This window comes from Gopherus evgoodei, chromosome 10 (assembly GCF_007399415.2).
Source record: "Gopherus evgoodei ecotype Sinaloan lineage chromosome 10, rGopEvg1_v1.p, whole genome shotgun sequence".
Classification (NCBI taxonomy): Eukaryota; Metazoa; Chordata; order Testudines; family Testudinidae; genus Gopherus; species Gopherus evgoodei.
The window spans coordinates 36,177,830-36,191,474 of NC_044331.1; the positions used below are offsets into that span (position 1 = coordinate 36,177,830).

Here is a 13,645-nt window from a genome sequence, read left to right on the forward strand (position 1 = left end):
TTAAAATATTAACAATATATCTAAAGTGCTTCCAAAACAGCAATTTGTATTATTCCTCCAGGACATACTACGCATATTGTTACAAAAATCCTATTACGTGGTTGTGTGTTTTTAAATTATACCAATATCCATGCCATGCCAGAAGACCTCCTGGAATTTCTACATACCTGAAGAATGTTTTTCTAGTTTTGCTAGGGGAAAGGATTTGCATCCAAGTAAAACAGAACTTAGAGGCTGCAGCTAAGAGTTCAGTTTAGCTTAAGGTTATGAGTATTAGAAGAAGCAGGGCCTTGATAGTTACAGCTGTTGCTGGAAACCACTTTTGTTGGACATATAGTTAGTTTCATTACATAGCCATTTATTTCTATGGTTCTATTAATGGATTAAAAAAAATACCAAATTTAATCAATGAATACACACAACCCTAAACCGTACACTTTTTTGCTCCCAACCTCCAAATCCTGAGTCTGAACCTTTCCTACTGATTATGGTTCAGAAATAAATATTAAGATAGGCAAAGTTGTTTGGCTACCTTCCATCCCCATTTTCTGTGTGTATTGTATTTTTTTCTTCTCTCTATGTTTAGGACAATACGGGTATTGGGAGTGAATCTCCCCTCACTGCATTTAGTACCCCTTGTTCTACCCACTTTGCCGTTTGCTTCCGTCTTTCCAAATTGATTAATTTCATTCACCAGTTTGACCATAGTTTCAATTTACATTTAAAAAAAACCACCAATAAAGATATAAAGTAGCCATATGAGGAGCACAAAGCAACTAGGATTTTTGGAGTTCGATTTATCAATCAAGCCTTTGGAAACTTTTAAGAGTCATAGGCTGGGCTAATAATAGCTGCAAACATCATGTACTTCACCACTGTGACAGAAGCAGCTCCTCAGAACACCTGAAAGCACTTGCAAACCATAAATTGAGAACCACTGGGGAAGGGGAAGAGTGAATTTTTCCCCTTTGCTGCTGCTATTGTTTTGTTGGAGATAGTTTTCTACAACATTGGATTAACAGGGCAGCAACAATTCTTTTTACATAGTGATGATCATCGTCAAAATAGAACAGAGAAACTTATTTTTCTCATCTAAAATATTGTCCAATGCTCCAGAAATGGCAGCCCTGAAAAAGGCAGAGGATCTCTTACAGCATTTTCATTACATTTATTTATTTCCTGTTCCTGATGTGACAGATTTGTCTTTGTTTGGGTGGGTAGGAAAGAATTTTGCTCTGTGTTTTAGTGAGACTTTTACAATCATTCACTGTTCAGATCAGGCTGGGCAGAAAGATAGCATAATGATTTCACAAAGAGGGTTGGGCTTTTCGTTTGATTGATCAAACCTTATCAGATGCCTGTTGAATATGATCGATCACTTATAATACTATTTTCCCCAAACCACACAAAGGTACTTGTGCTCAAAATTTGGAAAATTGTGATTGATCTTAATCTTTGGTTTATAATGGATAACGTTTGCAACTTTAACTATAGTAGTGCTATTAACACCCATTTTAATGTCTCATTACAGTTAAATAAGAGCTCGCTTTCTGCTTGATTGAAATATAGTGGATAAATGTGGCAGGTACTTGCAGCTGCTAACAATATTAAGTTGCTACTCCTCCAGCATTTTCCTTCTATCTTTACACTTGTGCTATAGCCACAAGTCTTACCCCGAATTTACTGCACTGTGTTAATTTTATATTCTCCTCATGTTAGTCTCCGAAGACTTTCCAACATATCACAATATCTTTTTTCAGTAACATGCATATAACTTTTTGCAAATGCTCAGATTAGATTTACTGGTTGTGATGCTTTGCCTGTTAGTCTCTGTTTACATATGTCAAGCCTGTACACCAAACAATACCCAGATGTTAAGACAGAAGAGGAGATAGAATGTCAGAGGGATATTGGGGCAAAAAACAAAAGCAGCAGTCAAGGCTAATTCAGGATTGCACCATATCAAGAGGGTAAAACCAGCCCTGATTATACTTGGATGAGAAAAGGCAGACAGCGGACTTGGCATCGACTTTGGTAAGTGGTGTGGGGTCTGAATATATTTCAATAATCTTATGAAATTGGTATTAGGGGCCAAATTCTGCAGCCCTCACTCACTCCAATTGTTCCACTGAAGATAATGGGACTATTCATGTGAGAGAGCCCTGCAGGTGTGGGCTTGTTTAGCCTGTAGTACTCTGCTGTTGCATTGCTTTATATAGGCCCAGTTCAGCACAGCACGTAAGCACTCTACTGACTTTAGTCACAGGAGTAGTCCCATTGAGGTCAACCGGACTGTTCCCATGCTTAAAATTAAGTACACACTGAATCAGGGTCTTTTTTTCCCCAAAGGTTTTGGAATGGGAAAGCATTCAGCAGGGTTTGGGGTTCCAATAGTTAAGATATTAATTGTCTGGGTTTTTTTAAGTTTGAGTTAAAATGTATTAATTGACTTGTCGCATTAAGAAGCGAAAGAAGACAAAATGAAATATATCACTCAAATTACATATGAACAAAATATTCATTGTAGTCTCATACTTCTCCTTTATAACAATCTCTAGGAAGATTAAAACGTCTTAAGGGAGAGTCCTACAGAATTTAATTAGAATTAAGCCAATATGGTTCTGTAGACATTACTGAGGAAAAAACCTATAGAATTTAATAGAAAATAATATCCTTTCTGTATGTTTTTTCCCTAAAGAATCCTATAGTAGTAATATAATTCTCCATTAAATTCTGTAGTATGTTTCAAGCAACCTACCAGTATAGAAAGATTAGAATTTAAAGAAAAGTATATGATTCTTCCGTAATGAACTGGAACTTTACCCTTCTGAATGTTTTCCTCCATTCCCTGTGCATACTAGTTTTATTATCGTAGGGTTCCTTTAGTGTGTTGGATTGTTGGCCATATATGTGTATTTGGGGAGTTGCTAAGAAGAATTGATATTGACAGCATTTGGTTTTGGGAACAGGTGGTGCAGAGGAAAACCTGGAAAAAATTACACGGATTTTATAAACTGATATAAAAAAATCAGTTAAACTTTGGCTGTGAAGTCTTTGATAGAGTCCAGAAGTTTAACTTCTAATGCTTTGTAAATCTAGCTCTGCTCAGCCATCCAACTTTGTAGCTACACAACAAGGTGGATTCAGGAGAGCATAGGATTTTGTGGAGGGATGGGACTTTAGCACAAAGCCTTCCTAAAATTTCATCCCTCTTATCTCAGCCCCTTTTTCTCAAGAACATTTCTGACCCATGCAGTGTGCTATACTGGTGCTTCTGCTGGACTCTCTTCAGGCTTCATTTCTAGCTGCTGATGAATCCCTGCATCTTCTACACCATGCACCAGGGATGTAGATAAAACCCCTGGTCCAGACGTGACCAGAAGGAACTTCTGATGTAGGAAAGCCAAAGACTAAGTTTGTGTCAAATTCATATTTGGCTCTTGGTAGCATGCTGTGCAGCAAATAGGTCCCTGGCCAGGTCCATAAAACACTTCTGAATCTAGAATTCTGAGTTTAGAATCCATTGTGATTCTCAGTGACTATATTCTAAGGACAAATTTGGTACAATGCATGTTACAAGAATGTTTGTCTGAATGTACCTGTAGAATTTATATACTATGTAATATAGAAAAAAAAATGATAGTTGCTAGTGTTAGAGAATTTAGGTGTTTATGCCTGCAATCTTGGTGTCACTCTGCTATTGCAGTTAAGTATTATTAATTATTGTGGATATATTGTACAATAGGACCACAACAATTGTAATGCAGAGCATGTGGAAAATATTTTGTACTGGTTTAATAATGTGTGAGATGTAGTAATTGTTATCCTTTTCTTTCTTTTTTCTTGTAGAAGTTTGTCTGAGGAGAAGCTGAATGAGGTGATACCCATGTGTTAGAACCCTGAGTGTCAGGTTAAAGATGATAACATGTTCCTGATTCTCCAGTGGTATGGGAATGGTAGGTACTAATAATTGGGGAAGCACTTCTAAGAAGTGTCAGCTCTTAAAAAGGTAAATTAAAACACTTCTAAGCAGTGTTTGAAATGAGTAATTTGTTGGGATGACCGGGGTTGCAGGAGATAAAACTCTCATAGATGAGTGCAAGGTATTCTTCCTGGGGAAGGTTTACTCCAGGTATTTTGAGTGCATTGAAAAACAGAAGTTTGCTTTTCAGAGTAATTATGCCAGCAAACAATAAATGCTGCAGTGAGGGGAGGGGACGGGGGAGAGCTACACCAGGGATTGGAAAAATTGTCCTTTCTCCCACACTCCCCCGTCTTCCATTTTCTCCTTTCAGGACAAACAGTACTGCTGAGCTACACGTAGTACTCTCCTTTACCTAACCCTAATGAGCCAAATACATCCATTTACTCACTCTTTTGGTTTCTTTACTCTAGGGATTAATTTGACCCAGTAAGTCACAGAATAATCAATTGTATATTAACCATGCAAGGAATAAAGTATGTAATAAAATTATTGAGTGTACATTCACGGTAGGTTAACTTCATGCAAATTGTGGGAATTCACATGGCGGCTCAGCAAAGACCTCGGCCAAGTTTCCCTACCAAAGTAGATAGAAAAACTGTAGTACCACTGCAGAGAGCTAATTCTCTTTACTTGACAATAGTAGGTCACATTGTTAAGGGGACACTATCAACTACCTCATTTCTGTCTGAAAACTGTGTATCTTTTTTTTGTAACACCTAAGATTACTGTAATGAAAATAATTTACTAAAAGTATTTTTCCAGTTTCTCTTTGTGAATTTAATAATACTTTTTGTGTAATCAGTTATTCAGTTTCTTTCTTGATGAAAAGACATTTACAAACATGAGAGGTAAAAACATTTGTAAAGTTTTGGGATTTTTAATGGTTTTTTTTATAATAAATTCTGTGTATTCTATTTAAAAGATGCTGTATCACAAACTGAATATCTTATACATTTTTCAATTTTAAATAATTCAAGTTGACAATGTCCCTTTAAGCCAAAAGGTAAAGTGTATTAGATGCTTGTATTCAAGTTTACACATCAAAATTTCAATGTACCATGACAGCTGCATTGTTAAACAGAACATCTACAGGTACACATTTACTATAATGGTAGAAAATGTCTATATATAAATAACAGTATAACACGGCTTCTCGTCTTTGCCTTTTTCTTACAGAGACCAGTTTAAGTGACATTGTATCATATTGCTAGAGTTCATGCTTAAACTTTGGTAAATATTAGAATCACAATCCAGTTTTAATTCATTTACATTTTGATTGTGTAAATAAGATGTTCTAATCATTATTCTCTTTTGTCTTTCAGATCCTGCCACAGATTCTGTTTTTAAATGCACTGTACCAATATATCACATTATCACATTAAATATATTTTTGTTTGCCCAAGAAATGCGTTTGATTGTTTTGGTTTGGTTTTTGGGGGGGTAGGGGCGGGATTAAAATGTTGTTTGTAAGTAATACCAACATTTTTTTTATTCCAGTATTTATCATTAACTTGACAGGTTCAAAATACTATATATGGAAATGTGTCTAATGAAGCTCTTTTGAGTGTAGGAGTTCTCAAAAACAACCATGGAAGCGTGTTGCCAACATGTGTTCTCTGTTAAGGCCAGAGGTTGGTGAGAGAGGATATTAGCTTGGAATTACATTCATAAGCATTGGCTGATGTGTACGAAGAACACTGCAGGTGTATGTTGGGATACACACAGTGTTTAAGACACATTAACCATGCCCTCCTACCTATATGTCCACAGAGTAGAAAATGAATGCATGATTAAAAAGATCTCTGTACAATTTTTTAAATTAACATGTTAATGAATGTTCTGTTGATGAAAGGTGCAGCCCTGAAGACATCTGTCCACAGAACAAGGAGCTGTCAGGCTTGTTTACAGGAGCCCTCCCATGTATCTGTATTCTGTTCTGGAGACTCTGCCTCTAGGTTGAGAGGCTGGTGCAGACTTCATGGTTGCTCATCCTTTGGTCTCTGTCCAGAGGCCATCAACAAGAGTGCTGATTGTGAGGGTGGTTTTCCCTGAGGTAGACACCTGTCATCTAGAAACTGGACCGAGACCCACTGGTTCATTCCACATACACCATGAAACAGTCGTCAAATAATTATTTTCAGTCATTGCTGACTTGCACCAATTCACACCAGCAAAATAGAGGTAAAAAGCCTTTTGTTACTGGCTACCCCATAAAATGAGCTAGCCAAACCCCTTAAAATGACAGTATTGCAGCCTGATTAAAACATTGCAAAGAGGACTTAAAGAAGCAGCTGCATTATGTCAAAAAAAATATTATGCCCCCTAAATAGAGAGTTTCAGACAATCCATATTCAGGGTTGTGAGCCAAAGAGTTGCGCTATTTATTCTCTTTGTAGTGGATACCTTATTATTCCAAAGATAAAATGTCTTTGTGCATTCTCTATCCATGGCAAAAATAAATGCTTTTCATAAGCAGTTTCTGAGTATATGCTAACTATTTAGCAGTCCTCCATTGCTCATTGACTTAGCTTTTCACAAATACTGTACTTTCTAAGCATAGGACAAAATGGGCCAAACTCATCCCTCATGTCGCGCCATTGAAGTCAATGGAATGGCAACAGGGAAGAATGTGTCCCAAGATTTAAATGAAGGAATGTTTCCTTTTAAATTTCCTATTAACACCCTGCTGCAGAATTTACTTTGCCTGGCTTTTAGCTTACTTGCTGAAAGCTTCTTTGTAAATTCTTGATCAGAATCTCAGCAGATTTTTACACGAAAAACAAATCTTCAATTATAGACATGCCTTACAGGATGTGATTCTGTTTCTGGAAAGGAGCTGGTAGAGTCAGGGCTTTTGAATATGATTTTTTGGTTTTTCAAATCCTTGTTCTTTTGGAGCAAGGACTGAGAACTCTAATACTTATAGGAATGTCAACCAATGTGTGTTTTCAATGGGAATGTTGTGTAATGAAAATGCTGTAAGTGCAGGACTATTCAGATGTCCTAAGGGCCTGATCTTGAGATTTGCTTAACACCTGCAACTCCAGTTGACTTCAGCTCAGGATTTGAATTTACTCCCATGTTCGTGCTCCCACATAATATCAGTGAGTATGGAATTGTTAGATGAGCTGTTCCTTAGATGGAACCTTAAAATGTTATGTAGTTCTTTTGGGATCCTTCAGATGAAAAGGTATTTTATATATGTAAGTTTATCAGCAGCAGCATTGGTTCCTGATGGCTGTTCGAGGTCCTATAACACTTCTCAAACAGGAAAAGAGTAATCACACTAATTATCCTGACTGGCATACTCCCTCTCAGTAAAACAAACTCAGATGTCCAATGCTTTGTGTGAACTACTTTTAAGCGCAGGCAAATGGATCAGCTAATGTGCATAGTCATTGAACTACTGGTATTGTTCTTTTAAAAACTCTGGGCTTGATTCTGCAGTGCCTTGCAGCCAGTGTAGTCATTTATATCTGTGTCAAGTGAGTATAAAAGGCTACCCATCTGATATGGAGCAGTTTCAACTCACTTTGTTCGGGTGAAAACAGCTACAGAAAGTGCAAGGCAATCGATAATCAGGCTCTTGCATATGAACAGTATTATTTGGAAGAACCCAATGCTATTCTGTGTCTACGTTACAGTTATTGTGTTCAGAGTCTGGTAGCAGCATAAACTCAGAGTTTTTGGTTTTTTTTTAATATATTCATATTTGGAATGAATAGAAGATACGTATATTCACAGTCATTTTCATTCTTTTTTCCTGCAAAATTCTGACTTCTTTCCTGGCCTGGGCAGCTCTCTCACATGTCTACCAAGCTCTCTCTGATTAATTATATTTTTAGATAGGCAGAATAACATTTTGTTGTATTTTACAAGCCACACATCTACGTTTTAATCCTCCTCTTGCATTTTAATCTGAGTTCTGCACTGCCACAGGCAGAATGGCGCCCTAACTTTTGCGTGAGTGAAATTACGGTAATTTTTAATTTTATTTTGATCTTTTAAAAACACCAACACCAGAAAAAAATGTGAAAGATGCTGTTGGAATTTTTATAGGAATTTATTACTGTTTCATGGTATATTCACTTATTATTCCTCTTTTCTAACAAAATACTCTAACCTTTCGCTGTTTGCTAAATAGCAAAAGTGGGTGCAGACATTTTCCTCCCTGCACTCTGACTCTCTGGGACTTTAAAATGAGAAAATGCTCCTTTGCTGTGAAGAGAGAGAAAAACAGCCCAGGAGCATGTAGGGGTTAATTGTCTTATTAATTCAAGGTGATTTCTGAATGAGTGTCATGCAAATTATAATAAATTGCTGTCTTTTTCTTAATATTTCTTGTTAGACTATTTTGAGAATTGTGGTTCTCGGTATATGGGATTATATTGAAAACAAAATAGAGGTAAGTAAAAGTACCACAACCAACACTGTTTGTATTTCAGCATGGCAAAGTAAGAATAATTAACTACTTCTGCAGTGTGTGCTTTAACTATAGGAATTGATGCATTTACACTCTGAGAGATTTATGCACGTTGCTCGCTGCACACAAAGGTGAAATTAGATGCAAATTTAAACACTGTCCACAGTGGGAAGTATCAGACTGATGCTGGTTAGAACAATGTTTTAAACACATCTGTTTCTATCACAGTTTTAGTGTGATTTTGCTGACTGGTGTGGACAAGAATTTCTTTTTGAGACCCGTGCAAGTCAAATGTGATTGTATAATCCCTGTCCACATTATAATGATAACAGAGTCTGAGGATCTGGTTAACAATGTGATTGAGAGTTGTAGTGTAAATGAGGCCTAACCATGCTTCCATAATCAAGTTAAAACTAGAGCTGGTAGGAAAATTTTCATCACAAAGAGTTTTTGTTGGAAAATGCTACTTTAACAACACCAAACATTTTCACTAAATCATATAGATTTCAACAAACATTTATTTATGGAAAAAACTTCAAAAATGTTGAAACATCCCATTTTAATATGTTCAGAACTAAAACTTTAGATTTTTGTTGTTGTTGTTTCAAAAAAAAGATTTATTTGGCTTTTCCTCCCAATCCAGGGTGGGAAAAAAAGTCAAAATCTCAAAATTTCCATGGAGGAGAAAATCCGTTTTCCACTTGGGTCTAGTAAAAACTCTGAAAGTCCAAAAATAAAGCCATTTGTGGGGACATTAAGTATCGTCTGTGATACAGTTTAACTGTGTTGCTAACCCACTCCCCAGACTTGATTCTGGCTGTAGTATAGACAAGACATAGACTAATCCCCCACCATACATCTGTCACATAGTTTTATAACAGATAACAAACTCCTGTCCATACTTGTCAAGGAGACTGTGGCTGGAACCTGCTAGCAATAACTGTGTTCAGGCCTGTTTGTAGCTATTATGGTTTTGACCAAGAGTAGATAAGGCCTTAATGTACATAACTAACAAAATGATAATTACTTAAGAATTTACACAGCTAAAGTGCAACAGTAGTTAGTGTACGTTATAATTTCAGTAATTGTAGGATTGCTGTGATAGAAACAGGGATTAAATGGAATGTAGAGCTAATAAACTAAATGCTGTGCAGGAGAGGACAGGAAATTTGGTTTTCATTACATATAAAGCCACATTTAGAAGTGTGGAAATCTTCCAAAGCTAAACCTTGAACCATTTATCTGGCTTGCATATTCCAAGTGAGACATACAGTATGGGTTGGAAGCCAGGTGGTACTTGATGTTATCCAGCAAAACATCAATTTCAACAGTTTCATTTCACTTTTTAAAGGGAAGTGTTATGTTCTAGCATCCTCCAGATGGTACCAGTGAGGATTATGACTTGTTATTTGTGTCTTTCCAGTGGATTGTGTTTATGTTCAGTTCTTGATGCGTGTTGCTTATAATGGGGTACATCTTGTTTCCCTGTGCAAACCATGAATAAATGGGCCTTACACTGGGACTTTCACAGGGGCTAGGGGCACAGAATTCTGCCTTATGCCTTTCCAGGATGTGGTGGGCCAGCCCAAGCATTATTATTAACATTGCCCTCAATTCTATTCTCTCTGCTTTGCTAATAAGCCCAGCCTTGACATGCCATTTGTCCACTTTTCCCACAAACCTTTCCATGCCTTCTCCCACATTGCCCTTCCTGAGCTGATTCCCCATGGCCACTAACTTCTCCTTATTCAGGTCTCCTGAAGATCCGTGTTTGCCAGGACACCTGCAGAAAGCTAGCCAGCTAATCATGACAGTCATGGAGTCCTTGGAGATAGTCTTTATGTCTCTGACAAACACAGAACACCCAGCATTGAATTACTAGGATGTGGTCAAGTGCCACCTGGTCACTTCACTTGTTTATTGTTCCCCTTTACTCCACCTCTTTCTCCCTGCATCTTTTTAAAATGCAAGTTCTTTCAGGCAGAGACTGTGTCCTCTTTTGTGTTTGTACTGCTGCCGCACCTAGTGGCTGGTAATAAACAGCAATAATAATAATACAACTCCTGGGTTGTAATAGCATTTGGGGCATCACCTGTACATGGAGATTTTGGCCAATGGAATGGTTGCAGAACTCCCTGACCATGGCTCCCCCTCACCTCTAAAAGTGCAGATGAAGTCACTAAGAAATTCTGCTTCACAGCATGCAGAGGATGCAGCTTTTTTGTGGCCTGCTCACCTTGAAACATACCCAGTTTATCATAACTGCACCACTTTTGTTCATTAAGAGCCTTCCAAGATCACTAAGGAGGGTGGGAGGATATGTGACCCTTAGAAAGGGTTTGGAAATGCTATTCATTTAAAAATCTTTCTCATTTTAGGTATTTGATGGTGCTGTAATAATTTTATCCTTGGCTCCAATGGTGGCCTCTACTGTGGCAAATGGCCCAAGCAGTCCTTGGGATGCCATCAGTCTCATTATCACTCTGAGAATTTGGAGAGTTAAGAGAATTATTGATGGTAAGTGGTGATTAAACTTGCTGTCTTGAGAATTGGTTGGTTGGTTGGTTGGTTAAGAAAAGGATTGTAGCCCTCGGAATTGCTTTTAGAGAATGTCTTTATTGTTCTCCTTCCTCTAAATTTTAAAAGCAATAAACGGGTATTTAGTGTTGTGACTCCCACTGGTGGGTGAGAATACAAATTAATTCCATGGCTGCTTTATGAATCCTTCTTCCAGCCTCCTCTATCTTGATCCATTCTGCTTTCAGTTCCTGCCTCTGGTATAACTTTGTGTCTAATTCCTCATACTTTCTTTGTACCTTGGAGATTCCTCAGTGAAAATTTTCCACAAATCTGTCTCTGCTATTAATTTGAGTATAATTAGCTGTGTGCCAGGGCTGTTTTGCCCAGGATTCCAGGACACACCTCCTTTGGGAAGCACTTGGAGAGAGGCAAGCAGCTTGAAGAGTTAAGACTGCAGAGAACAAGAGCAGTGTCTGAGAGCGGAAACAAGAATTCAAGGAAGGGGCTATTAGCATAGGTGGAGGGCAGTCAGATCTATTATCAAACTGTAAATTTTTTTGCTATCAGTGTATGGGATTCCCGGATGCAGGGAAGAGGAATGCAAAATGAATGAGGCCAAAGTAGGATCACTTTGCTTCTGTGAGAGAGAGAGCATTTCACAGTGGCATTTGTGTTCCAGATACAGTAACTCCTCACTTAACGTTGTAGTTATGTTCCTGAGAAATGCAACTATAAGTGAAACAATGTTAAACAAATCCAATTTTCCCATAAGATTTAATGTAAATGCAGGGGGCTAGGTTCCAAGGAAATTTTGGGGGGCAGACATAAGGTATTATATACTGTACAGTAATGTACTGTGGTTGGGAAGTGCCCCTGGCTTACCCCACACAGGCACAGCCCGCTGCAGGCAAGGCCACTAGGAAACACCTTTGCAGCAACAGCGGCAGCTTCCCCAGAGAAGAACAGGCTCAGACTTTGCCAGGAATGCTCCAGGCCTGCCTCTTCCTGTCCCCGCTTCACTCCGGGCCCACCTCTTCCCACCCCCACTCCACCTCCTCTCCGGAGCACACCACATCCCCTCCCCCCTCCCCAAGTCCTAAGATGCAGTGCTTCCCCACTACTGCCCCTCCCTCCCAGAAATTCCAAGCAGGAAGTGCTGGGAGGGATGGGGAGGAGCGGAGAAGCCCTGCATCTCCACTCCCTCCCTCTCCCTCCCAGAAAATCCTAGGCGCCACTAAACAGCTGTGGGGGAAGCGCTGGAAGGGAGGAGGAGGAAGCAGAGAAGGAACTTGTGCAATGCTTCCTTGTAAAGTCGCTGCTCTGCCACAGAATCCTACAAGCAGGCAGGCAAACGACGTTATAAGGGAGCATTGCACAACTTTAAATAAGCATGTTCACTAATTGAGCAGGGATGTAACATTGAAACAAAGTTATGCAGGATGACATTAAATGAGGAGTTACTGTACTGAGGACTCCCAAGTTCCAAAGGGAGAGAATGCAGCCCAGTATGGTGACGTACTGAGACCAAAGTTCAGGATCTGATTCAGGTTGTGAAGAACATCAAGAAAAACAGTAAAATTTGCATAGTCATCCTGAACAAAGTGAGCTGGCCTTAACTGTGACTTGGTGAAGATTTTCAAAGGCATAAAGGGCAGGTAGGCACCCATCTCCTATTGAAAGTCAAAGGGAGTTAGGTTCCTAACTGCTGTTTGTACCTTTGAAACTCTTACCCTTAGTCGTCTATTTCCCGCATATAGATATTTCCTGCAGTTGTATTTAGGAGTCAGTGTTAAAATGCATAGGGTCTGGAATAGCTCTTCTCCTAGAAGCTGGTGCACAGCCGCACTTTTCAAATGTTAGTTCAAATGTTTCTGCAGAATACAAAGCAGAAAATGCTCTTAACCAGCCAGTTAGAAGATCTGTGATAAGTGCTGGAATAGATCGACATTAATGCAAATGCATTTCAGCTCTAGTTTTGCCTGTATTTCAAGTGATGGTTCGCAGCTGGGGATCTAACATCCAGGGTTCAAACCCTGCTGATGACCCACATCAGGGGTCCTTGTGGTTGCAGGTGATCAAATTCCTTCTCCAAAAGAAATGCTATAGTTCAATCACAAATTGTTGGGTTTCATGGAGCAATTACTGAGTGAAATCCTATGGTCTGTGTTACACAGAAGGTCAGATCGGATGATTGTGATGATTCCTTTGGTTTTAAAATATATTCAGACATTTCCTCTGATAAGCTAAACTGCTGCTGAATTTCTTCAAGCACTTGTTTGTTTTTTTCCAGCATATGTGCTGCCAGTGAAAGTGGAGATGGAGATGGTGATTCACCAATATGAGAAGGCAAAGGTCATTCAAGATGAGCAGCTGGAAAGGCTAACCCAGATCTGCCAAGAACAAGGGGTAAAAATTCCATTATATTTTTATTTACATGTTGTCTGTCAAAGAGACTGGTTTTGTAAAGACTGAAAGATGACAGACTTCAACTGTAGAACTCTCTAGGATGTTAAAGTTTCTAGCTACTTTCAGGAAATTGCATCCTGTGTTGTATTTATTCTTACCTCCCATATGTGAAACTGGCACAACTGTAGAACATTTGTTGTTTGAAAGGTGGTCTTTTCCCCTTGCTTCTGTATGTGTATCTTGAAGGGGATAGTAACTTTTTTTTTTCATTTTTAATGGAAGAGAATAACTTCAATAACTAATTTATCAGC

At 38.6% G+C, this 13,645-nt stretch overlaps 1 protein-coding gene across 3 annotated transcripts in view; it reads left to right on the forward strand.

Moving 5' to 3' along the window:
- TMEM266 (transmembrane protein 266) overlaps window positions 1-13,645 on the forward strand; it is a 127,019-nt gene that overhangs the window by 67,182 nt on the left and 46,192 nt on the right. For all 3 annotated transcript variants that reach the window (XM_030577969.1, XM_030577970.1, XM_030577971.1), the window contains 3 exons: window positions 8,334-8,390; window positions 10,787-10,925; window positions 13,219-13,334. In XM_030577969.1, the coding sequence (XP_030433829.1) occupies window positions 8,334-8,390; window positions 10,787-10,925; window positions 13,219-13,334 (312 nt within the window). The remainder of the gene's footprint in view (window positions 1-8,333; window positions 8,391-10,786; window positions 10,926-13,218; window positions 13,335-13,645) is intronic.